The 27855-nt window shown below is 37.5% G+C and overlaps 1 protein-coding gene across 8 annotated transcripts; it reads left to right on the forward strand.

Moving 5' to 3' along the window:
• The first annotated feature begins 46 nt into the window (after positions 1 to 46).
• Positions 47 to 27855, forward strand: LOC140212440 (heterogeneous nuclear ribonucleoproteins A2/B1-like). 8 transcript variants are annotated; one of them, XR_011889719.1, is made up of 12 exons: positions 47 to 217; positions 2767 to 2880; positions 3376 to 3522; positions 7408 to 7618; positions 8834 to 8935; positions 10338 to 10415; positions 10505 to 10570; positions 14170 to 14250; positions 18595 to 18714; positions 20963 to 21032; positions 22560 to 22761; positions 24422 to 27855. XR_011889719.1 is itself a non-coding variant. In XM_072283225.1 (11 exons), the coding sequence occupies exons 1-10, from the start codon at positions 212 to 214 to the stop codon at positions 21007 to 21009; spliced, it is 972 nt and encodes a 323-aa protein (XP_072139326.1). In that variant the 5' UTR covers positions 47 to 211; the 3' UTR covers positions 21010 to 21032; positions 22560 to 27855. The 8 variants fall into 8 exon arrangements, 7 of the variants coding, with proteins under 7 accessions (XP_072139326.1, XP_072139325.1, XP_072139327.1 ...); XM_072283225.1 differs by having other exon boundaries at positions 22560 to 27855; XM_072283224.1 differs by lacking the exons at positions 22560 to 22761; positions 24422 to 27855 and adding an exon at positions 21391 to 21878.

Raw genomic sequence — 27855 nt, forward strand, 5'->3', positions numbered from 1 at the left:
GGTGTATTTTCCGTTGGTAGGCGCGGGTCACGTGAGCGGAGGGCGCCCATTTTGTGGTTCAGAGAAGGTTCTAGAAAAAGGACTGAGTGGAGGTGCTGGTTGAGGCTCTGCTCAGCCGTCGAGTTTCTTTAGATTCAGAGCGAACTTTACGTTGAATACAAGGCATTTGAGTTGAAGTACAGTTATTTTTCAAACATTTCTTTCGAAGAGGATGGAGGTAAGGGGTAGGAAAATGGGGCTGGAGATGTTTTTTTTATGTTTTTAAAGATTTGAGTAGTCGAGGGGGTGGGGAAGGAGGTTTCCACGAGTATGCAGCTGATAACGGAAGCAGGTCGAAGGCCAAGTTGGTTTTCCTACTGGGCGAATGAGTGTAATGATCAAATAAAACATTGAACTGTTGGGTTAATTTCTGCTTTTTTCCGTTTTTCTTCTCCCTCTCGTCTTTATCCCCCCTTTCCTTTTTCCTCTATCTCTCCTTAACTTTTTTATTCCTTGCCAGAATGCCTTTAAGGCTGAACTTTTTTTTTCTTCTCACTCCTAGCGTAGACTGAAAGTGAAGAGGGAGGTTTCGCAGACCCCTTGGTTAACAGATGAACTTCCCGAGTAGAAGTGCATGTGTGTCACTAGCAAGCCAAATGGTGACCCAAAAAAAAACACAGATGGGGTTGGGATCCTCCAAATATGTACTTTGAGCCTAGATTTTTCATTTTCTAGCCCTTCTTGCACCTTACGGCCGTGTTTTCTCCTAACTTGTTGAAGAGAAGGCAGTTAGTTTCTGTACAACACATTTCCACAAGCAACAACGTGCCAAGATGATAGACTCCAGCCTTCGGTCTAAATTTGCCTATGATTTATTTTTTGTGTGTGAAAATGAATTTCATGGTTGTATGTGGTGACGTCGAAGTACTTTGATAATTTACTTTTGAACTTTGTTAATTTACTAGCATTACCCTATCATCAGGGACCCCCACCGCCCAGGATGTGCTCTCTCATCACTACTGCCATCAGGAAGAAGGGGTAGGAGCCTCAGGACTCACACCACAAGTTCAGCAACAGTTATTACCCCTTGCCTCTTCACTGAAGTGTTTTCACAACCTACAGACTCATTTTCAGAGACTTATCTCGTGGTCTCTATATTTACTGATTATTTTTCCTTTCTGGTATTTGCACAGTTGTGCATGCTGGTTGCCTGCCCTGAGGGTGTGCTCTTTCATTGATTACTCTGGTTATTGGATTTGATGAGTATGCCCACAATAAAACAAATCCCATGGTTGTGTATGGTGTCGTACATGTACTTTGATAAATTCACTTTGAGATGATTGCAGCTGACACTGGGAGGGAGGAGAACCTTGCAATACCTCTGGCATTCACCTAAGGATTGCTGTAGTGCCTCTTCCAAGGGATGATATTATTCCCTCACCCTTTCTTCCCAGGAATTTTAGCCCAGATTGTCCTTGCATCTGGATTGTAATTTGTTGTGGACCATAGTTGCCATTTGTTCCATGTAACTTAAACCTGAGCCACAGAAATCTAATTTATTAATAGTGTATATCCCACTTCATTTATCTAATATTGGCAGGTTGTAAGTGAGGTGCAAATGAATCTCACTCATGACTTAATTTCCAATATGACAATGAACTTATAACTCCTAGGTATTTCTGAAAACATGTAAAATAAATTCAGAAGTTTTGTTTATATAGTGCATTTAATGAATGACAACATAATGTCACTTAATAAGAGCACAGTCAGATCAAAAATTACTTCCAGAGATATGATTAAGACACTTAACCCATCACAGTTCAAAGCAAATTTTATTATGGAAGTACATGTATGTCACCATATACAATCCTGAAATTCGTTTAACTGTGGGCATGTTCAGCAAATCTATAGTAACTAACAGGTTCAATGAAAGATCAACTAGAGTACAGAAGATAAACTGCAAAAACACTAAACTACTGGTTTTGAGAGTATACGCAAGGGTTTAAAGTGGATGTTCCAATGTAGGCGTGGAGTGAGGGTGAAAGTAGAAAGTAGATAAGGATGTGCGAACACCAAGCCTAGAGCAGAGATCTTAGAATGGAAAAGGTATGAGGAATTTTGACCCTTGGCTGGCTTGGCATTAAGTAAAAAATTTTAGATAGTTGTTTAAAAATTTTGGCTGCATTGGATGGAAGTGACATTTTGATATAAAGTCCAACTTAGGCTGTGAGGTGGAAAGTCTGGCGTCAAGCATTGAAACAATTTACACGCAAAACTGAAAACTTGGGTCAAGCTGAAGTCATGTGCATGGGTCAAACTGGTCTTTTTATTGAAGTGATATTGAAGCCAGTGTCGTCTTTACTTGTCAAATATGTAAAGTTAGGTAAAGAAAGAATGGATATGATAAATCTAAAGAATTTTCAGCTTCAGTACTCAATATTGAATAAGGAGTGGTAAGACAACTAACTGGCAGTAGAAATTATATTTGAAGTAAGAGTATCGTTTGTAGGTGTGGGTACAGCCATTATACCGCCAGCATTCCTAATTTGGTCTAGGTGAAATCCCTTAAGTTTTTAAAAAGGTCTTGGTCAAACTGACTTGGCATCGTCTGTAATTGCTGTTGAAAATCTTTTGAACACCAGACCTTAGCCTAGCAAAGACATCCCATAGTGCTCTGCAACATCTTGCACTAGGACTAGTTAACCTGATACTAGAGTGTCCTTTTAATGTCCCTATGAAGATAGTTGTTTACATCAATTAATCAATTGACTCTCTCTCTCTCTCCAGAACAGGGATAAGGAGCAGTACCGCAAGCTGTTTATAGGTGGCCTCAGTTTTAATACAGCAGAAGAAAATTTAAGAAGCCACTTTGAGCAATGGGGAAAGCTTACCGACTGTGTGGTAAGTTCTATGGAAAACTCGTATAATTTATCTGGTAATGTTTTGAAATAACTTGCAGTCTGAAGCCATTGATGCCTTAAAGAATGGCTAGTTATTGAACTATTAGTGTAACTTAAGCTCTATTATCTTGGAATGCATTTTTATTGATAATGGGCTTGTCCCATGTAACCACTTTTTTTTGGGAGGGGAGTATAAAAGGCCTTTTGTGTAGAAATTACATGAAAAGTTAAACTTTCAAATTATATCTTTTTTCACTATTATATACGTGACAGGAAAGCCAGCCAATAATTTTGTTGAAAATTGGCCATGGTTGCAAATGTTGAAGTGATCTCCATGGGCTTTTTTTAAAAAGGTAATTTGCATGTGGCAAAGCATCTGAACCATGGCCTTTATGGGCTGAGTTAATTATTAACACAAACATTTTCTACATATTAGTGTGGAAAGGTTATGCTTGTATTCAGGTTGATTGTGATTATAAAATTATTTGCTTCGCAGGTCATGAGGGATCCTCAAACCAAAAAATCAAGAGGATTTGGATTTGTGACATTTTCTACTGCAGAAGAAGTTGATGATGCAATGGCTGCCAGACCTCATAAAATAGATGGTCGTGTGGTGGAGCCTAAAAGAGCAGTTGCAAGAGAAGTAAGTTTTCAGTGTTATTTTTTTAAAAAAACTCCATTAAATAAACTCAGTAAACTTCTGTACTATGCCACAATCTAGTGGGCTTGCGTAGTTGCCCTGTTAACTTATTTTTAAAGCTTTTGCAATTAATGTGGGTTATTTGATTTGACTTGATCCATGGCTTAAGAAATAAGGTCTGTATAAGTTTGAAAGAATCGTGGACTTGTGCAGTATAGAGACAGGCATTTAGTTCCACAGCATCGACCTTGACCATCATGCCTCCCATACTAATCCCAGTTGACAAATTAATTTTGTATCCTTTCATGCCCTGCTCATTCAAGTATGTGTACAGCTGCCTCTAAATGTGGTTACTGTTTCTGCTATCACCATCTACTCTGGCAACTAGTTTAAGAAACCATTTATTAGTTGAGTGGAAATTTTGCTCCGCAGATCCCCTTTAAACCCCAAGTTGCCTTAAACTTGTGCCCTCCAGCTTTAGACATCATTACCATGGGAAACAGACAATAGCTGTTTGAACTTTGTGTTTTCTTTTAATTCTATATACCTCAATCACATCATCTTTCATCCTCCAGGCAGAATGGACATAGCCTAATTTATCTCCTCATAACTAACTGAAAGCTCATCGATCTAAGCAACATCCTTGTGAATGTTCTCTAGCTTAAGCATAATTTTCCTGTGGCAATGACCAGAGCTGTACACAATATTTCAATGGTGGCCTAATCAAATTTTTACTCAAGCGTAACATAATAACCCATCCCTTGCACTCAATGGCTTGGCTGATGAAGGCAAGCATTTTCTGTCATCTTCACTGCCTTACTTTGTTTGCCATTTACAGGGAACAATGTACTTGTACCCCAAGGTGTGTCTGTTGAACAAGATTCCCCAATAACTTGCCTTCATCCATATTCTAGTGGTTTGATAATCCTGTAGCAACATCCTTCTGTCTACTATACCACCATTTTATCAATCTGTAAACTTGTTAATTGTTGCCACTTGTCTACTTTCTCATCCACATGGTTAGTATATAATAAGGATTTTGCATCAAATGACTGATCAGGCTTCTAATCTTGGGGTGGGGGGGGGAAACTGTAGTGCTGCCTCCTACCACAGTCAATTTTGTATTTGAAGTGCTGGCTGGCTTGCCTTGAATCAATCCAATATGTTGTAATTTTTAAAGCAAGACCTTTGCCAAATGCCTTGCTAAAAGTCCACGCTAATCCTCTTGTCGCTTCTTTGGAAAAAGAGCTTGATCAAATCAATGTCCTGTGTACAATGTATAAGAAACTTAGAAATTTTGTTAGGCTTTAAATAGAAAAGACTTGTTTCCTCCTCAAAACCTTGTTGGGTAGATGTCAGTGGTAACTAGCTCATCACAAGTAATCTACTTGTTAGTATTTTCTGTAGAATAGTTCAAACAATTTAGTAATGTATTATAGCATTAACATTTGAGGCGATAGGCTTGTGTAATTCTATTTTAATTATGTATGGAACTGGAGGAAATAGCAGAGGTATTTAGTGAATACTAAAGCAAAGTATTCATTACGGAAAAGGATCTTGGCGATTGTAGGGATGATTTGCAGCAGACTGAAAAGCTTGAGCATGTAGACATTGAGGTAGAAGACGTGCTGGAGCTTTTGGAAAGTATCAAGTTGGATAAGTCAGCGGCACCGGATGGGATGTACCCCAGGCTACTGTGGGAAGTGAGGGGGGAGATTGCTGAGCCTCCGGCAATGACCTATGCATCATCAATGAGGACGGGGGAGGTTTCGGAGGATTGCAGATGTTGTTACCTTGTCAAGAAAGGGAGTAGGAATAGCCCAGGAAATTATAGGCCAGTGAGTCTTTCTTCAGTGGTTGGTAAGTTAATGGAGAAGATCCTGAGAGGCAGAATTTATGAACATTTGGAGGGGCATAATATGATTAGGAATAGTCAGCATGGTTTTGTTAAAGGCAAGTCATGCCTTACGAGCCTGATTGAATTTTTTGAGGATGTGACTAAACACGCTGAAGGTAGAGCCATAGATGTTGTGTATGTGGATTTCAGCAAGGCATTTGACAAGGTATCCTATGCAAGGCTTACTGAGAAAGTAAGGAGGCATGGGATCCAAGGGGACATTGCTTTGTGGATCCAGAACTGGCTTGCCCACAGAAGGCAAGAAGAGTGGTTGTAGATGGGTCATATCCTGCATGGAGGCTGGTGACCAGTGGTGTGCCTCAGGGATTTGTTCTGGGACCCCTACTCTTCATGATTTTTTTTTTATCAATGACCTGGATGAGGAAGTGGAGGGATGGGTTAGTAAGTTTGCTGATGACACAAAGGTTGGGGGTGTTGTGGATAGTGTGGAGGGCTGTCAGAGGTTAAAAGGGGACATTGATAGGATGCAAAACTGGGCTGAGAAGTGGCAGATGGAGTTCAACCCAGGTAAGTGTGAGGTGATTCATTTTGGTAGGTCAAATATGATGGCAGAATATAGCATTAATGGTAAGACTCGTGGCGGTGTGGAGGATCAGAGGGATCTTGGGGTCCAAGTCCATAGGACACTCAAAGCTGTTACGCAGGTTGACTCTGTGGTTAAGAAGGCATACGGTGCATTGGCCTTCATCAATCATGGGATTGAGTTTAAGAGCGGAGAGGTAATGTTGCAGCTATAGAGGACCCTGATCAGACCCCACTTGGAGTACTGTGCTCAGTTCTGGTCGCCTCACTACAGGAAGGATGTGGAAACCATAGAAAGGGTGCAGAGGAGGTTTACGAGGATGTTCCCTGGATTGGGGAGCATGTCTTCTGAGAATAGGTTGAGTGAACTCGACCTTTTCTCCTTGGAGCGATAGAGGATGAGAGGTGTATAAGATAATGAGAGGCATTGATCGTGTGGATAGTCAGGCTTTTCCTCAGGGCTGAAATGACTAGCACAAGAGGGCATAGTTTTAAGGTGCTTGGAAGCAGGTACAGAGGAGAAGTCAGGGGTAAGTTTTTTTTTATGCGGAGAGTGCGTGGAGTGGGCTGCCGGTGGAGGCGGAAATAATAAGGTTTTTGAAGAGACTCCTGGATGGCTACATGGAGATTAGAAAAATAGAGGGCTATGGGGAAAGCCTAGGTAGTTCTAAGGTAGGGACATGTTCAGCATAGCTTTGTGGGCCCAAAGGCCTGGATTGTGCTGTGGGTGTTCTGTGTCTGTCAATTGTAAAGCTCCATATTTATAAGCGATTTATTTCCAGTTGCAGCTCTCTGTACGTCTGTTGAGTTGAATTATTGATTCAGAGGAACATTTTAGTTGGTGTAGCTATTAACTTTTTAATATTCTATTTTAGGCACCTTTAAGCCATTGAACCTGTATTTGTATTTAGCCAACACTCAACTTTTAGGGAGCCAAATATTTTTCTTTGCAACTTTTTGGGTGACATTCCATTGTCAGTTTAAGGCAAAACCATTCTTTACAGCGAAGGCTAGAAGAAGTAAGCACCTGACTTGAAGTTGGCTGCTGCAATTCACCTCTTGGGTATAGCCACTTTTTCCTAATGAGCGGCTAGATTAACACTGGATCCAGCTTTTATGCTGATGCTAATACAGTCATTGCATTTTTTTAAAAACAAAACCAAGTAGAGTTTTGTTAGTTAAGAGTATTGTATAATTACAGATTATTGGTAATATTAAGTGTTTTTGGATTCCTCCAGATCATTTCTTTAATCAAAGTGACTTGCCATTGCAATTGCCTGAAGCCTGATTGCTATTCTGGGCCTGTTGTACCTCATGGGAGTAAAGACATCCAATGCAGGCAGTGTGACTTAAGGATTAGCAGGTTTGCTTGTAAGCAGTGGGTTGGATTGAACACAATTCAACCTATTATTTATAATTGCAATTAAAGTACAGTTTTCTTTTTCCAGGAATCTGGGAAACCAGGTGCTCATTTAACTGTGAAGAAACTATTTGTTGGTGGAATAAAAGACGACACTGATGAACATCATCTCAGATCATATTTTAAGAACTATGGAAAAATAGAAACCATTGAAGTAATAACTGATAGGCAAAGTGGAAAAAAGAGAGGATTTGCATTTGTAACATTCGATGACCATGATCCAGTGGACAAAATAGTCCGTAAGCAACCTTAGTTGAATTGCTTTCTGTTTCTGTTTAGTATGGAACTTGCTTTGTCTCTTGTCCTTCTCCAAAGCATTACCTGACCATCCTGATCACATCCTCCCCTCCCAAATGTACAGTTGCTTTTGGGATTCTGGAACATTTTTCCAGCATAGAAACTACTTCTGTTGCATTCCAGATTGTTTCCTCTGTTAAATTCTACTACTTTTGAAAAAATACTTCTGTGGCACAGTGGTGAATCTATTGGTCTCACATTTTCAGTGGCTTGGATTCAATCCTGACCTCATGCTATCCATGGAGGTTATCTGGTTATCTCTTACAATTGAAAAATGTGCGGGTCAATTGACCACTTTTAATTGCATTGCATGGTTGAAATTCTGTGGGGAATTGATGGAAATGTGGGAAGAACAGGTGACAGGAAAAAATGTTGATAATGGAGCCCTTTTTTCCCCCACCCTAAGTCAGCATGACTTTTGGACTAGAGCAGCTCCCTTTGTCCTAAATACCACATTATACTATATTTTCATGTGTAATGAAATTGACAGAATTAAGTGTTCTCACTGTGGAAGGGAGGTATATCTTCATTTTTTTAAATTTCCACATTCAAAAAGGAATATCCTAGGTAGTTTCAATCTAAACTGGTGGAAATTTGACACCGAACCTGAGTTTTAGAAGGGGGAAATGAGAACTTAGTCAATGAGGTGATTCTTGAGGCTATTAGAAGAGAAACAGTGAAAAGTGGTTGATGTCTTTGAGATTCAGCAAATGAAAGCAGAGTGCCAATAGGTGATTGAGAGAAATTGGGAATTAGTGACTTTATATAGAGCCATAGAACACTACAACACAGAAACAGGCCTTTTGGCCCTCCTTGGCTGTGCTGAACCATTTTTCTGACTACTCCCACTGACCTGCACCTGGACCATATCCCTCCATACACCTCTCATCCATGTACCAGCCCAGGTGAGATTATAAAGGAATAGAAAGAACTAGTAGATGGAATACAACAAATAGACTGGAGTTACTTCAAATTATGATATCTCTGCACATCAGTTTATATTGGGATGCATGGAGTCACTGTTGTGAAACATTTCCAATTTGCTATTCCATACTCTGTTCTAGATGTTATAGAACTTCAGATTCTAAAGTAATTTTTGCCTTTTGTATAATGTCTTGGTAGCTTACTTGATTAGTCTTGTAATTTTTTTCTTCCAGTTCAAAAATACCATTATGTAAATGGACACAATGCAGAAGTGAGAAAAGCTCTGTCTCGTCAGGAAATAATGGATGCACAAAATAACCGGATGGGACGAGGAGGTAAATAAACAAAACCAGTAGACAATGTTTGCTAGTAACAACCTACAAAGCCTGTGGGTTGCAGGAGTGTAGAATATGCTTGAAATTGTAAAAGGGGCATGCAGAATGTACTTGGGGGTTACAGATTTTGTTATCTTGATGTGTGGGAAAATGATGGTAAATATTAAGGATGTAGTAATGATACTAAGATTATGTAAAGAGTGATTATGTATGCTTGACAGATTTTTTTGAAATAGCAGCTGGTGAAGTAAGGAAGCAAAAGTTGTGAAGATTACACCAAAATGTTTTGGAGAGATAGTTGGCATGGATTAGTTAATGTTTAGACAACCAAAAATAAATAATTTTTGGGCTATTGGGTTTTTTAGTTGTGTGGAACTGAGCCAAAGACCTGTTCAATCTACAAGTCTTCCCCAGGTTATTACAGGGTTCTATTCCTATGAACTGTTCATGATCCAGAAATGTAGCTGTAAACCTAGGTTCCACACATGGCAACTGGTTAATTCATTGGTTTTCCCAGATGTTTGATCATGGATATAAACTATGTAAGTCAGGCAGTTTGTAAGGTGGAGTGTCATGAAGGGAATTGAGGTGTATAAGTAATTAAATTTGATTGGTAGCCTGATAAATGAAGGAATTATGGGTGGTCTTTGACTAACTAAATGGCAGAGGAAATGGGTAAAAGGTGAGGATATGCACTTGAGTAAATCCCAAAATAAAATATTTTAATAGGTAACTGAGCCATTGGTGTTCAGGAGATCCTTGGGTGTTCTGTACAAGAGTAATGAAAATAACCACACAGAACCAGCAAGAAATCAGAACTCAAATGGTTGCAAAAGGATTTGAAATGAAAGGGTAAAGGCAGACTGAATTTTTATAAGGCACAAGTGAGGTCTCTCCAGGGATATATGTGGGTCTGGTCTCCTACTTTAAGGAAGTATTTGTGAGAGATTTGCCATATTGAATCTGGAGTGCAGTTGTTTGGGACTGGTATGAAATTGCTTGAATGATCTAGTAAGCAGGAATACCTTGTATTTCTTCAAAAGAATGAGAGGGTGGTCCTTTGTAATAGACCAAATTCTTCTCTAGCTTCAATGGATAAGTACAGGAATTATTACCTTGTAATAAGTGCTAGGTCTTTCCAAGCAGGTGAGGTTTTTCTCCAGATGAATTACTGGTTCCTTAAGGTGTCCAAAACAGTTGAGTTGAATATATTCTGAAAAGAGATTTAGATTTTTAGATATTAAGGCTATCTTGGATTTAGTAAAGGTTGTGCTCAGGTAAGAGATCGGTCATCATCTAATTGCATGGCTATGTCTGTTGAGCAGAATGGCTGTATTTTTTTGTTCTACATTTTTGGTATTCCATTGCAAAACAATATAAATAATAATATTGTAAACGGCAGGTGGTGGTGGATTTAGAGGAGATGGTCGTGGTGGCAATTATCCTATGGGACGTGGTGGAAACTTCGGAGGTGGCCCTAGTAAGCTTTTTAAAATATGTTTGCTTATTAACATAACCATTCATTTATTATTTTGCAGTGTCTGTCTTTTAAGTTTTGTCTTCTTGTTGCAGATGGATTCGGAGGTGGTCGTGGTTTTGGCGATGGTCCTGGTTTCAACGGTTATGGTGGAGGTAGTAAGTTTATTCAAAGTACTGTTTCTGCTTTATTTTATTCTGACCCACCCTTCCTCAAAGATGTTGGTTTTTGGGCTAGAGAATGATTCCAGTTGATTTTTCAACATGTTACCATTTGAGGAGATACGTTGTGGTTGTACTACTGAATGCAACCACCATGATTATGCAGTATTTCGTTTGTATATGTTTTTATAAATAGTCTTATTTTTGAATGGGGTAGTGGGGGAAAGCAGCAGAGTGGCCGTATCCTTAGCAGTGTTTGTATTGTATCACTTTGAGTAGTAGTAATGAGTAAGCTTGGCTGAGAAATTCTTAGTTGCAGATCCCTCATACTATTTATTTTGAGTGAGAGCATGTAATTCTTTCTACTGGGGTGCATGATCTGTGTATTTCAACCTTAATTTTCCTTTGCCAAATTTTCACCTACCTACTCAACTTGTATACATCTTCAATGTGGGATGCCCTTGCTCCAATTTTCATGTTGTCCATAAATTCCTTGCACTCTAACTCTCTTCCCCCCCACCCCCAAGTCATTAATAATTAAGAGCCAAGAGTCGATCCGTGGTTCATTCCATGAGAGATATCTTTAGTCTGGTGGGGGTGGGGGAACTCAATGATAACAATGTTTCACTTCGAGTGGACAGACATTTCTCCAATAGTATGAACTCTTGTTAGACCATTTTTTAATGTGATAACTTACCAAGTGTCTGGAAATCCAAATACACTTACCTACGTTTCCCTTTTTTGACTCCGCTTGTGTCCTTTTAACGTCTGTTTCCTTTCAACCTGTTAAACTTCACTGAACGTATAGCCAAAATCTTGATAAACTCTGACTTTAAGTTTCTGGCCTTTCGAATCCTTTAATGACATCATACTTGCAGTTTCCAATCTACTGGTATGCTTCAGGAACTCAACAACTTCATCTAAAAGGGTTTGTAGCTATTGTCTTAAGAAAAATCACACAACTTAAGTTTCTGCTAACTTGTGTGATTTTAAACTACATCAGTTTTTTCCAATGCTGTGTCATTTGTGATGGGGATGGTTACAATTTCTTCTATCTTAGTTAACAGTACTGTAGCAACCAAATCAAAATGAACTCCTACAAATAGCTTTGAAATATTTGCACTATGAAGATTGATGCAAGGTATTGGTTTAAGTTATTTACCATATCCTTGTTTTCTGTTACTCCTAATTTTGTTCTGGAGTTCCACAGTTGGATACCTACTTTTTTTTGTGACTGTAGCAACACTTGTTAATTATATTGATTTAATCATGCTCTATCAATTAGTTCCCTCATTTTCTTTCTGATTCCTGAAAATTGCAGATCTCTGGGCAGTCAATTATTCCATTTTATATTTTAATATTTTCCTTTACCCTAGTTAATGGAAGGTTGATCATTTTCATAAAATTGTTCTTTAATAGAGGTAAATTGCTGGTGACTGATATAACAGTTTCTCATGTCTGTTGATACACTGACCATTCCTGTAGCATGTTTTCCCTGGTCCACTTAAGATAGCTTTTCATTTTTTGTTACTTTCTTCTTTTGGGGATGCTGGTTTTGGATTCCTTGTATCTCTTTAATCTTTATTTAGAATTCTACTATGGTGTAATCACTGCTCCTGAGAATCCTTAATTAAATGTTAGCTTGCCTTGAATCCTGTCTCTTTACAATTGATCAAATCTAAAATAATCTGTGATCAGCAAACAAACAAATCAGGCTATGTCCACACTAGACTGGTTAAATCTGTAACCGAAGTTTTTTCTTTGTTTTGACCCTCCATCCACATTGAAACGGTGTTTTTCTCCCCCCAAAGATGGAGCTTTTCAGAAACATTCTCCAGAGTGAGTAAGTCTGAAAACACCTAATATCCAGAGTAGTGTGTACAGGGTAACCGGCTATTTTTTAAAATCGCTGTCATGATGTGCCGGAACAGATGGTAGTGGCAGCGCGGCATTTCATTGTTCTCTTGAAGGCAACCTCCAACAGCACAACAATATCTTGACAATAGATGTGTAACCGCCTAATGTAACATCGTATGGAAATACAAGATAACACTGATGCAGACATGTTTTATACATTTAACAAGGTGCTTTATTAATGTATTGCTTGTGCAAACATTCAATAGATGCAATTGTTACAGCAAAATAATACACAAAGACATGGCAAAAGTAAAGGCAAACAAAAGAGGGAACAGCAAATTTCACTTTTGCCCAGTAACAAGCTTTATTGCATTTAGTTGTAGCTGTCATCCCTTTCATTGGTGAAGAGACTATGGCTGTAGGAAATGTTTCTGGACAAACGCGCACCAAGTATACCGTTTCCTCTTCGCTTGTTTTCTGTGTGTCCTGTGCATGCCCAGTAGGAGGAGATTCACCCCAATATCCGTTTTAATGTGGATGGAGGTATTTTCAAAAACACCTAGTGTGGATGCCCCTTGTTTTTACACGAAACCGGTGTTTTCAAAATTATCCGGTCTAGTGTGTACGTAGCCTCAGATGCTAGAAATCAAAGTAATACAGAATGCTGGATGAATCCTCTGGCATTTTGTGTATTAATCTTTGATCAGGCTGTTTCTGAATCATTGCTCAAAGTAGTGGTTACTAATGCATTCAGTTCCTCAGTGCTTCCTTGGTAGACTGAGATTGCCTGTAATCACAGTTCTTTCCTTGTTTGCCTCTTGATAATTCCCTGTTTCTGCTTTGACCCATTGTTAGGCAACATGCTGGAGACCGGCAGTTCAATCCCACTGTTTTCGTTCTCATTTTATATTATTTCCATTCAAACTAATTGTGCATTAATCCACATTATCTTTATTGCTGCTCACTGTTGAAATCTTCCTTGCTCTTCAGCACGGCTCCACTTTTTCAGTTTTGCCTCTTTTAGGACATCAATTACATGTCTCAATTTTGTGTCATCAACATGCAGCAGGTGTTTTTAATAATTTAGATTAAGCTTCTGTCAAAACATGTTACGTATTTTTTTTTCTCCTTCCTGTCAGGATTTTATCTTCTCAAGCGCTCTCTTCATTAACCTTGCAGTCAAGCGGCACAGACTTTAAATTTTGGGTGTTACTACTTTGGATAAACATTAGCGGTTTTCCTTCCAACTAAAAATGAAGAGACATTTTAACTATTCAAATAAGTAGTGGGGATCATTTAATAACTTTCAACTTACTGTATTTTTGCATTTAAGAAATGATGACAAATACTTCTGCATGATTGTCAGAATTCTGGTCAGATCAAATAATATGCTGCACTTCAAAAAGATAGGATTTTTTAATTTGTAAATATTTTGGAAGGTATTGAAGCTTTCCAGTTACAGTGCCCATTTTAAAGAAAAAGAATGAGCAGATCTGCAGGTTGGCACATGAGGAAATCAATGTTTGGTTTGGATCCTTGTTTCTTCTAGGTCAACATTAAGCTGTTTTCTTCCAGGTTTGATTAAATATAAGTTGAATATCTGCATCTTTCCTTTTTCAAATAAAACTCTTATGGATGCATTTTAAATGCACAGTTTGAGCCAGTTGAATCTTGCTTTGTTTTGCTCTGCCATTAAATAGCTTGCCAAATTCACCCAACTATTTGTTTTTACCATTAAGGTGGTAACTTTGGCGGTGGCCCTGGATATGGTGGAGGATTTGGCCATCAGGGTGGTGGCTATGATGGTGGAAATTACGGAGGTGAGTACTTTACAACTGCTGTTAAGTTTTAAGAAAATGTTTCTGGTCCCTGGAAGGTGTTAGAAGATACAGTTGCCATGTTAATTAAAATTGTACAGAACTGAGGTAACAGAATTTATTTTTGAACTGAATTGAGTAATGCTATAGTTTCTAAAATGTTTTCCTGTAAATTTAGAGATAATGTTCAAGAAGTTACTTAACAGAAATTCTGAATTAAACTATTCCCTAGGTAGCCTTTACATCCTGCAAATGAGTTTGAGGTACTTCTGAAATATGCACAAGAACACCTTGCACTGAAATTAAAAGAGAAAATTAAATGATAGGAAAAAAATTGAGGAAACCAATTCTGAGCATTAAATAAGAATTATAATAATGATGCAGCTGATAGAACTCTCTTGTGGCCACTGCAACCCATAAAACTAAACCTTGCTGTCTATGTTGGGTTTACACATTTGTCACTACAGGTTGGCCTTCTAATCCGGCACCACTGGGACCTGAGGAGTGCCGGATTAGTGAAAATGTCGAATTGTAGAAGGATCACATTAAGCAGTAGCTAACCGTCTCATCATATCTTTTAAAATATCATGTAAATCAGTACAAGTTAGATAATGAAACAAATATTAAATGAGTAGCAAATGAAATTTTACTAAAGTAATATACTGTACAGGCGCAGATAAAATAAAGGATAGAGGTAAATGTACGGGAATTATACAGAAAAGTTGAGCACTTCTAAAGTGAGACAGTTAAAATACCTTCAGGCAAAGTTACATGTCTGCAACTGGTGTTATCAGGATCATCAACATCTTCATCTTGAAAAATGAGCGAAGCATCAGGAACTGGTGCTGAAACTGGCACAACAGTTTCTTCAAAAATTGTTGATGTTGGTGGCAGCACATCTGGGTGAGCTGAAGTTGATGGTACTGGATTTTGAAGTGTTAGCTTCCCTGTTGCACTTTTTCTAGCAATTTTTTGAATGCATTTTCCAAGGTAAGCTGTTCCATATATTTTGGTCTCTCTCTGGTTAGCTTATCCTGCAGCATATAAACTTATTAGTTCTTTCTCAGTTACAAAATATCGTTACTCTAATCCTTCTAGCAATTCACTTGTCAACTTAATTAGCCTGTTAATAGAAAGTCTCTCTGCTACAACTTCCTCATCTTCATCACTGCTTTCTCCTTCAATTGTCTTCCCTCTCTGGATGTACAACCATCTACACAATTTCCAAGTCAGTATAATGATGAACAGTAGGCTCATCCTCATCTATATTCATCCATTCTTCAACATTATCATCATTAAACCTTGATGCAAGATCCTTGGCAGCAGGATTAGTTAGCTCTTGAGCAAAAGAAAGCAGTTCAAGTATCATCTGTTTTTCCTTGGAAACTCTAAAGCCTGTAAAGTTGTCTCCAGTGTCTTCACTGGCTGCAGACTCAAACATTGAACCTATTTCTTTATATCGTACACTGTGGAAGAGCCAATGTTGTAACACTCGCACAAGCTTTTCACCAATACACCACTGTCCAGTTTTTTTTCCAAGAGTTCGACCTTATCGATAATGGATAATGTGTTTACACTTCACAGCACGAGGTGCATTTCCTTCACTCACTGGGCCCATAATTGGGGCTAAAAAAGAGCCAATGATATTAATAAATGCAGGAAAACAAGCAGGAATCGCCTGTCTGTGCTTACAAGAGCACGCCAACGTGTGAATAGATCTAGCACAACAAAAACAATGTGCAGCAGATTGGTACGGTCGCCCGGGAAATTTGAAATTACAGATGCTCGGAAAATCTGAAATCAGTGCTGGATTATCGAAGGAACCAGATTACAGTTAGTTGGATTAGTGAAGGTGGACTGTATAAATTGACCCTACTGTATAGGCCAATGGCAGAAATCAATGCTTGATGGTCACAAGGAAATAGAGGTGTCTGGGCCCTCAAGCACGTCCCATCATTCCATATGATGGTTTCAGGTTTGCATCTGAATAGTTTATTTCAGTGCCAGTTTCAGTTCCCTGATATATTAAAAAAAATCATCTAATACCTCCCCGATCTTGTTTTAACTCTGAGGTAGAAAATGCCAGTGCTGCTTCACCCCCTGAGAAGGAATTCTTCTGCACCTCGGTGTTAATTGACCACCCCCTATAACATTTTAGTGTGGGCATCTCGGCATCAGCCCTGACTAAAGATGTTAAGTTCAAAATCATATTTTAAAGCAAAGAGTACAATTTTCATTAACTCATCATGGTGTTGGCAGATGTAACTTAATCCTTGACAAGTATGAGATTATGCATTTTTGAAAGACAGAATAAGTTTGGTTATATGTAAAATGTTAGGAATATTGATGAATGGGGAGACCTTGGGGTACAAGTCTAGTTCCCTGAAGGTGGCAACACAGGTCATGACACGGAATATAAATTCTGGGTGGTTGTAACTTTTGGAAATGTTAGATTGCTTGACTATTTAGTTTAATCACCACACTCAAGTGATTACTCTGGCAAGAGTGCACAAGGGGTTCACCAGGATATTGCTTTGATTTGAGATCTTCAGTTATGAGGAGAGGTTAAGTATGCTGGTTTTTTTTTCCCCTGGAGAGAAAAACGGGTGATTTTCTTTTAAAAAAAAGTACACATTTGTAAGAGACATAGATAAGTAAGATGAGCATTTTTTTTTCTTCAGGTAGTGTTATAAAAAAACAAAAGTGTATATTTAAAAGGTGAGAAGAGAGAGTTTTTAAGGGAATTTGGTGAGTTTTATACTGAAGTAGAAATCATGAATTCTCTTTCAGAGGAGTTACTGGAGTTAGATTCAGTCATTGTTCAGTGGTCATTTGGAACGCATATAAACAAGACATAGAAGACCGTAGATCTAGTATGGGCAAAATGGATTAGTGCAGATTAACAAAAATGTTGGCATGAACAGGGAGAGTCATAAAGCCCATTTCTGTGCTTTATAACTTGCTTTGTATGGTAGAGAATCTTATCACATACCTATAATTGCTTAGTGAATTTCTTCTGGACTGTCTACTGTTGGCATTGGAGAAACAATGAGGACAAAATTGTATCCAGTACACTAAATGTGGCCTCATCAACATTCTGTGGAATGCTAGCAACACCATTTCTAAATTCAAACCCCTTTGCAATGAAGACTAGTGTGCCATTTGTCATAATACTTGGTCTACTTTTATGTTAGCTTTATTTCATATGCAAGAATACTTAGATATCTATTCATTTGCTGTGTTTTTCTTCAGATAATACTTCTGATTTCTCTTGCTAAGCTGCAGGATGTCACAAAATTCTATTTGCCATGTTTACACCTCTTCATTCAACCCATCCACATGAGCAATATGTTCTTAATACAGCATGCCCTCCAACTTCTCTTGTCAGCAAACTTGTGAAGCTGAATGGTCTGCTCCTTTTGAATCATTAATATAGTTAGAAAATTGTTTGGGACCAAGAACAGATGTTTCTTCTGGTTGTATCCTTCCAGCACAAAAGACATTTGTTCTGACTGTCTTCTGCATGATTACCAAACTTCAATACTGCAAGTTCGTGTTGTACCCCAGCCTTGTGTGAGACTTTACCAAAACCTAGATATCCAGATATACTGCAATTACAGTTCCCCTTCTGTTCATTGCTTGTTGTATCCCCAAAAGTACAAATACTTTTTTCCTGTTTGATTGCATTTTACTCCTAAATGGCTAGCTATTTTCTTAAGCCATGGATTCTAGTGTCTTGCTATCAAAGGATGTTAAGGAGATGTCCATCATAAAGGATTTTATAAGTTTTCCCTATGTTTTTTGAATATAGCCACCTGTTAGTTTGGGGTATTTGTTGTGTAATCTTGCATACAGGGAGAAACAAAATATTGGTTTAAATCTTCCTTGTTTCCCACTAATGATTCCCCTGTCTCATCTTCCAGGAGTCCCACAGCAGCTGTTTTGAGACAATTCTTTAATGCTTCTTTTCCCCTCAGTGTGATGGCGCTTTTCAATTATGTAACTATGTTGGGGTTGAGGGCAGGTGGAACAGTTGAATTTGCAATAAACTGCCATGAAATAAATGTGGTCCTTAAAGGTCATAATTTTTTTTCAATAATTATTGGTGCATGTTTGGATTCCAGACCATTAGAAAGTACAAATGTCCAACTTCGATTTTGCTGTTTAGTGTTTGCATTGATAGTGATTTTTTTGGGGGTGGAGAATCTGCTATGTAAAAGAAAATATGGAAAGATTTGTGATTTTTACGAATGACATTGAAATCTTTTCATAAACACAACAAAGGATAATAGAGTTAATGAAAGGGCTTGAACAAAATATAGTAATCTGCATTTTTTTTAACCTTAGGAAATTTTGGTGGTGGTGGTAACTTCAATGATTTTGGAAATTACAATCATCAGAATTCTAATTTTGGACCAATGAAAGGTGGAAACTTTGGAGGTAGAAATATGGGTGGACCATATGGAGGTAATTTCTCTTGTTACCTTATGGGTAGAAGGTTTATATTGGGAGGTTTGTAATTATTTTTCTTGTCTGGGATGAGAGGTGTTCTTAGAAAGTAGAATCATGACATTGTTTTTAAATTCTTGAGTAGATTGCTTTGAGCAGTTCCAAGGTGAAGCTTCTTTCTACTAGAGTAATTTAGCATACCATGAACGAAGTTTGAAAGGTTTGTCTAAACTCCTTCTGTGGATATTAAATTTTGCATTATCAAGGCTGTTTCTGTTCATCTTTACAGCACTCAAAACATAATTTAGAATTAATGTGTTACCTTCCTTTATGCTTATTTAATGGAGCTGGCTATACTGTTACTCAGTGACAGATCCTTCAGGTGTTGAGAGTGTCAGATCGATGAGATGATCCTACCCTCAGTCATTGTCCATTGTCTAAATGGAATTGCTTGACACCTTTTTCAACAGGGAATTACAGTTGTCCCTTAGTTGTCTGCTGCTGGCAGGTTCAACATTCTTTTCACTACCTTTTGCAGAAAGATGCAGGCTGACTGGGAAAGTTTTCATGAAACTGTTGCAGACTATCAAGGGCTGTCTTTCAAATGTGATGCCACATTATGTTCCTATCTGCTGTATTGGGAATGCATAAGATCCCATAGAGGTTATCTCACTTGTGGTAGCATTATGGGACTTCGCTGTCCACAAATTGGTTTTTCATTGGTTATTTTTCAAAGGTGATTTGTGCTGATAAACTTGCAGGTATTCTCATGTCATGATAGTTCTCTTCCATTCTACCCTCCAGCTAGCCTAGTGACATTTTAATTTTATGGGAGTATTTCAGTCATTAAGTATTTTTTGCTTGTTCAAAATAGAAAATATAACCTGCACAAATAAAGTGTTAACTAGGAATTTAAAATTATCTGCATTTGCACAAATGTCTAGTGTTAAATGTTAATTGCTAAAGTTACATTACATTAAACGTTGACCTGCTATTGAAAAGAAACGTAGTTCAGTTGTACTTATCACTCCTTACTGAGCAACAGCTTGCATTAAAATCATCTTTATTTCCTTGTAATAATAAAACAAAATTGGAATCCTGTGGCTTGAACGGTTGTAATAAGCATTAGTCTTGGACATTTCACTAAAGAAATTTAAGTGTAAACTTGAAGTTTTAATTAGATAAAGTCTTTGTCTTTGAGCCCTTTCAGCTTTGACTTGGATCTTCAAGAAATTAACCAGGGCAACAATTTTAAAATGCAATGATATATGAAAATGACTGGCAAAGGAAGGGCAATTTTTGAGAATTTTAAATTGGTGAATAAATTTCAGCATCACTAGAAAAGTTTAAATACTGATTGCTGTGGATCCCTTGCAAAGGCTACAAAATTCTCAATTTTTCCTCACAGAATAGCATATGGAATGAGCTGCCAGGGAAAAGATTGGTAAAGACGGGTACAATTAGTGATTTAAAAGACATTTGGATAGAATATTTTCTATATATGGGCAAGTTGGATATGGGTCAGCTATAGGCAAATGGGACTAGCCCAGGAAGGCACTGCAGACTTGGGCAAAAGGGCCTGTTTCCTGTCTTGAATAATGTTTTTTTTTAAATTACTATATTTAATTCTGTAGGTTTGTTTGACTTTTGTGTAGATTTAGTGGTTACTTGTTAATTCTGCATTATTAGATTTTAAAATCTAGGACCTTATTAATTGTACTAGATGTAACTTGCCTAAAAACTGAAATACTTGGTTTAAAATATTTGAGAAATTAAATTCTTCAATGATGGTTTAGAATTCTTAACTAATGAACTTGGTATCTTTAGACATTATTTGTTTGGTATTTATAGAAAATACTGGAAGCACTGAAGTCAGGGTAGAATCTGTGGAAGAAAACATGGATGTTTTCTGTTGAAAATCCTTCAAGGGAGCTCGCCTTTCAGTTTAATGCAAATTTCCTAAGTGAAAGTTATTCCCTATTCTTAAACTAGAACAAAGCTAAATCTTAAAATGTAAATTGCTCAGTGTGCCCAAAGGAAGCTGTTGGTGTTAAGAGGGATTCAAGGCTTTTTTTATCTATGGAAGAGTGGGTGATCCATTGGCATTTGAGAAGGACTAATGATCAATTTACAAGGTTTTCTGCTGTGGCTGAGTTGTGAATTCTGACATGTACAAGGGGAAAAATGAACCGAATATGTACTACAGTGTTTCTGAATGAAAACCTACTTGAATTGGGTAAGCACATTTTTAAAAATTTAATTTTAGGAAACTATGGTGGAGGAGGAGGATTTGGTGGCCGCAACAGATATTAATTTAACAACAACCCATTCCAAGGGTAAGTGTGTGATCCATTCTGAACATTTTACTGTTAATAATACTTGTAGCAAAATATGTAAACTTCAAACATTGACATTAAATGAACCTTTAAATTGTTAAATCTGGAAGGATTCAAGTAATCTTAAAAGATGATTTTCATGTATTTGGAGCAAAGACATGCACAACTATTCATAATTGTAGCAAGTCCTCTGGGGAAGAGTAATGTAGTTAAAGTTATTGTAACTAACTTCTGGAAACATAACATTTGGCAAGAGGGTCTTTGAGGGCTTTGTACCGTTTTTATGTTAAATAGATAGTAACATTGGATTTTTGTGATTAACTGCTGCTTACTATTTACCTTTATTTTATTGTAACAGGCATCACTATATAAATAGGGGAGGATGAGAGCCCAGAGTTTACAGGACAGCTGCAGGTTATTCTCTCAGCAAAATTTTAAGGAAAAAATTTTATCTCAGCGGAACATAAGGCAGTGAGATGACGGAAGACTCCAGTGCACAGGCAGAGAAAACCATTTTGTCAATGCTTGGGATTGTTTATTGAGCGGACTCTTGATGTGGAGAAAGGACTGTAAAGATGCCTTGGAGACAGATTTCTAGCTTTTTAATTTTCTTTGCTGTAGTATCTTTGTAGTGTTCTATACAAGTTCCAATGTGGAATTGTTAAGAGTTTGAGGGGATTTTGACTTTTAAATATTCTTAGATGCACTGAGAATTTTGAGAGCTATGAACCAGGATCATGGAGTTATTATATACAGCCTTTCTATGTTAAATATCTGCAGTGTGTAGAGTTTGGAAAATGTTGTATGTCCACAGTAACTTTAATAAAATCCCAAAAAAAAAGAAAAGGGGGTGTGTAATTGTTTTCTTAGGTAGATATTATTGTGGGTGGGTAAATTCCAGCTTTTATCACAGCCAGGGAAATGCAAGGACTGCTAATCAGGCAAAAAGTGCAGAGATGAATCGTCAAGTCCTCAGAATTTAAAAACTGCTAGAACTGGTTTCTGCGAGAAGGAGAGATCGTTAGAACGTATAGATACAGCAGCTACTTCATCGGCCAGGAAAGGCATGATCCGACGTTAAAACAGCAAATGGTTTACACTTCCAAGGAAACAGGTCTAGCACAAGAAGTCTGGACAAAGAAGCCTAATTTCAGCCAGCACTGTTGTAACAGTGAGCGGTATTCATGGATCAAAAGCTTTTACTGCAGTAAATTTAAAGAGGAGGCCAACGAAAACAGATGTGTCTTATAGAGCAGAATAGAGCTAAGCATCAGTTAAACTTCACCATGTAGGTAAGATATTATTTAATTGTCTTTTATTTTACAGAAGTGAAGAGGTGGTCAAAACTTAGCTCATAGAAATCTAGCAGATAATTTTTTTGATATATCAAATTTGTTCTGTTCTATCACGTGGGAATTTCTTTACACCAAATTCACTTTGGTGGCTTTCCAATTTGCAAGAACAAAAATAAAATTTCATTCTCTTTGTGCCTAACTAATAACATTTCTATGCCATTTATGGTTTTAGTTTCTGAAGGTGGGTGTTGATTGTCCACTGGATCTTAAAGTGAGAGCTGCCAGTCTTCATTCCACATGTGATCAGAACCATCCTCAGCCAGCATCTGACCTCTGTCAACTGGTCTGAGCTGCACTGAAACTGAAATCACAGTGGTGAGGGCAGTGATCTTGGCTGTAAGCCACATGATGAATTTTGGTCTCTACTGAAGTAGGTAAGTGTACAGAACTGAACCATAAGTATTAATTTGAATGCTGAGACTGAATGTTTGCTCCTCAGAACTGAAAGCATTGATGCCATGCTTGAAAATTATAAAACAAGTCTTGATCGCCTTGCCTAATGAAACATTTTTACTTGTATAATAGAGCTTTTTTTAAAAAAAACCCTTTTGCTATTAAAGCACTGGTAATTTGAAGCAAAGTCTTTATTGACCCTTGTCCTGTACAAAATCAGTCAGTCAAGTTTATTGTCATGTGTACAAGTATACTGAGCTACGAATGGCAGGGGCCTTCAAAAACAAGACCTTGTCTTGAATAGCTTTTTCTTTGCATTACCACAGACAAAGGGCAATAAGTGGTCTCTCTTGCCATTGCTGTGGTGAGGTTGGGGTCGTGCAAGTTGGCTCAAGAACCTGAATTCATTCCATTGATCAAAAGTACCTGTGCATGAGGTTAACTTTTTGGTGATCTGTCCAGACCTATTAATGTTTGTGCAGTCTGCATTCAATGATTTGGTGGTGTTGAAACTAGGTTTTAAACTTACAGTATGCAAATGAAAACTCTAAATAAGTAGATTTCAAACTGACCCATGTAACAGAAATATTCTTTAACGCAGGCTTTGCTGTTCCCACGTGGATCCCAAGTATCTAAATGTATTTAGATATTTGGTTCATTTGCAACATCATAGGAATTTGGACTTGATGGTATCCAGATGTAAAATATGCTAAGGTTAATAGGAATGGGTAGGATTTGTCATTGTTTCTTACTCTTTGGAGAGAAATCTCTTTACAGTTCAGATGTTTTAGCAATGTCTTTTTTAGTTGATGCTTTGAGAAGGATTTGGGAAAGAAATAAGTGAAAGTGATAAATGCTAATAGACTGATTAGGCTATGTTTCATGGAGTGGAGAAAGTTGAGGGCAAATATTGATAAAATAGACTGGTGTAGATGGTAAGAAACTGTTCCTTTTAGCAGTGCTTTCTATAGCTACTTGGGTAGGTAGATGATTTGGGTGCTTTTTAAGAATTTTTGTTGAAAGTACTCACTTCAACAGCCCTCTAGTTGTGGCTTCCAGACTTCCAGTCACACTTTCGTTGAAAATTAATCTTTAAGCAGTTGGAGTGCCATGCCATAAACGATGCTTAGGGCTGAGAAAATAGAATTAGTATAGAGAAGTATGTAGAGCTAAAGGGATTGTTTCTGTGCTAATTGGCCGATTAATACAGTTTCAGACTATAGGGAATCAAATTTTAAAACTTCTGCAAAGAAATTAATGGTGTAGGTAAGTATAAGGAATTGAGTTTTATGAAGTTAAAATGGGATAATTTGAAAAGAAGTGGCTCAGAAGTTGATAATTTAACCATGGTGTCCTAAAAGGTTCTATGTATTAGTTATTCGGTACAACTTGTCTCAGTGTCTAAGCTGGAGTTATTCTGCCTTTATTGTTAAAATTGAATATTTTTGGTTTGGGGGAAAAAGTCGAGTGTGGTTGTCAGTTTTTTTTTGGTCAGATGTCACTTAAAGTGGTTGCTAGCTCAATCTTGCACATGACTAAAATCATTTGACGAGGAGTTATTGTATTAATGTTTTGAGAATTGTTTATCCTCTTAACTCATTCTATGAATGTGGGACTTATATTTGTGTTTTTCTCTTGCAGGAAGTGAAACAGAATTCTCTGGATCGTGAGAATTTTTGAGGATGCTGAGTTCTTTGAATTAATAGCTTTTTCATTCATGGCAGGTCTTAAAGGTGGTTTTGACAGAAAGCTCCCAATTTAGTGGTTTTAAAAAAGCCGGTGGCAATTGAGTTGCTACTTTCTCTTTAACATTGCAGTATTATAGACTATACAATTTGTGTATGGATGGGAGTGGCAGACACAAGCATGAAAAATTATTGAGCTTCAAGCTAAGGGGATACTAAAACAATAATCAGGAAGTTGTTCATATTGGGTAATAAAAATAAGGAGTGGCCTTGTCGATGAGAGTAATGAAAACCTGAGACATTTGGATCCTGCTGATGTGCTAGGAGATAGCAATAGAATTACAACTTTTAATTTACATTTCTGCCGAAATATGGAAGCCAGACAACGGATAGTTTTCATGAATACATCTGCCTTCAGGATAAATGTTGAAGATTATTGAAGTGCTCAAAAATTGGTTAATTTGGACCACTTTGTGTACTAAGACTTGTATGACAAGCCTCTTGTTGTAGAGTTTGTGATTACTTTCCTTAGTGTGTGTATTGGCATAATTGACTGAGTTTTCCATGACACTGAAGAATTTGGCTTTGTTACACCAATAAATTTGTCATTGGCTTGAAAATGGTACTTTTAAAACCTGCTGTGTATGGATTTGTGCTGCAGGAATAATGAATGGAGAACCTTGATGGTTGAGGGACAGAAATATATTTGAGAAATAAACACATGAATCACTAGGCGTTCTAATAGTTGGGTCTTACTCTAGGAATTTTTGGAAAATTATTAAGACTCTGTTGAAATTTGCAAGTGCTATTTTTCCTTGCTTGAGTAGATTTGCTTGCCTACAATTGTGCTTCTGTGTTAGTTTGCACTAATATCTTTAAAAATATAATAAATCTGACAAACGAAACGTGTCATCTTGGGTGGAGCTTGGAGAAATGTTGCATCAGTTTTGAGAATACAAGATAGGGAGATTTATGATCAATGTCACAAATACCTATAGCATTCTGGTTCTTGTTCCCAGGTTTTATGATGGCTTGGAATATCTAATTAATGTAAGTATTGTCAAATTGGTGTCTGGTAAAGGGCATACTTTCATCATGCAAATATTAAAGGGTACTCAGAACTTAAATCAGTACTATCAACCAGATGCATAATTGTGGAAAGGTGAGTGAAATTATTTTGTTAAAAGTAATTCAAGTTAAACCTAGGTTATAACCACTATTTATGAACGTATATAATTTGTGTTGATAAGTTGGCCTGAGAGACAGAAGACAACTATATCTTAGCTGAAGCTTGGATAACAGTAACAACAGTTTGTGGGTACTTATAGTACTTCATATAAGTAAATATATTCTATTGTGCAATTAGCATCTGAACTATTACTTTTAAATTTGGGATTCAACTGAATACTGAAAATTAAAAATCGTGATGTCGTCTATGAAAATTCCAGATAGGATTGCCTACACTTAAGGCCAGAATGCACTTTTTTCCCCCCTAGATGAGCTTCCCACCAGCTCAGATTATATTTTATAATCTATAAAACTAGATTTTATTTATTAAATCATATTCCTTGTGGCTTGAGAGCAGAATGAATGGGATGCGATTTCAAAGGGCAGATGTAATACTAAGGTCTGAAGTTTTCTGTACTTTGGTTACACAATATATGGAATGCCTTTTAATCTGAATGTATCTACTTTGGAATTGATTGACTTGTACATTAAAATCTAAAATTCAGCATTGCAAAGGAATGTAAATGTGCAAGTGGAAATGTGGCCCGTACATTGAGCTAACCGAATGTAGCACGATTTGTGGAATAGCAGTGATTTGGGCACAGCCTGTAGAGAGGGTGATATTTGGAAGTAGACTGGGCAGACCACTTCATTGATTATTTAAAGTAGTTACTTGTGGCAGTGCCCCACTAAGAGCTCCTAAACCTTGTAACTTGGGGGTAATGTCAGAAGTCCCAAGTGGAAGCATACCACAGCCTGTGCTGGGCAGTTCGGTTATTGCAAAAGTCTATTTTGAAAGTGGCTAAAAGAATTTTCTGCATTATTTTATAATCTTGGTGATTTGTTGTTCTCTTTATTCAGTTGACTTTGCTGTGCCTCACCTGTCTCTTTCCTCTTCAGCTTCAGTGAGACTATTTTCTTTGTTCTTGTTTGCTTCAGGAATTCCCAAAGAATGATTCTCTTGAATTCATCTATACCAGGGGTTCCCAACATTTTTTTTTAATGCCATGGACCAATACCATTAAGCAAGAGGTCAGTGGACCCCAGATTTGGAACCCTGATCTGTAGGGAATCTTAGCCAACTTGTACACTAACTTTGTTTCCATTGTGGGATGTAATAGGTACAGCAGGATGTATTTCGGCCATTTAACAAGATGATCTATTTTATGCATTTTTTGTCTTCATTTGCTGACTTCCTTAATTTCTAGTGATCTATTTTAAATGAACTCTTCCACTGCCTTCTGGGATAAAGAATTCCAAATAATTGTCACCTATGATGTGAAGAAGTTTCTTCATCCTTTAAATTCTTTATTCTGTGACTGGTTTACTTTGCAGTAAAAAGTCTTTCAGTTTTTCAACACCATTGTGATTTAAAAACCAGCATACTATTAACTTTCCTGATAGCTTGCTGTGGTTGCATGTTGGTTTTAAGTGAATGTGCAGGAATATTCCCTCATGAATATAATTTTAACCGGTCTCAAGAGATTCTGTTCTGTTATATACTACAAAGAAGGTGACCTCGGGTTTTGCTAGGTTATACTGGTTCTTACCCACTCACTCAGCTTGCCTATATTCCCCTATTCTCCATCCCATCCAGTATAGTATCAGCAAACCTGGAGGTAGCAGAGATCAAATGCTCTGTGGCTTACAGATTATGAATAACTGGTACTTCAGCATGAATATAAATCTTCCATTGCCAGATAATCTGAGCGCTCTTTGTTTAGTATTCCATTGGCTGAGAGATGCTCCAGGCCATTCTAAGAAAGTCAGAAGTCAGCTGGAGGACTGAAGTATTGATATTTTTCATTTGTGTTCTTATCCTTGGGCACTTCTGTATTTCTCCTAGATGACAGAGTAAATTTGGACACATTAATGACTGATTAAATAGAATCAAGTGAGTTATGTTTCCACTACTGATTAGCTGTAGTGGCATATATTAAGTGTTGATGGTGGGTCTGGGTAATCATGCATTCAAGAAATCAGAATGGATCCTTTGGGGCATTATTCTATCAGTTAAAGGGTTTTTCAAAAAAAGTACTCATTGATGTTGGTTGCTATATGATGATAAAGTGTAACTGCTGAGTATAAAATTTTAGATCAACAGTGCAGAAAAATAATACCGGATTTATGTGAACTGCAGTGTTGGAGGAGGGTAAAGAGTGC

This window comes from Mobula birostris, chromosome 19 (assembly GCF_030028105.1).
Source record: "Mobula birostris isolate sMobBir1 chromosome 19, sMobBir1.hap1, whole genome shotgun sequence".
In the NCBI taxonomy this organism is placed as follows: domain Eukaryota; kingdom Metazoa; phylum Chordata; class Chondrichthyes; order Myliobatiformes; family Myliobatidae; genus Mobula; species Mobula birostris.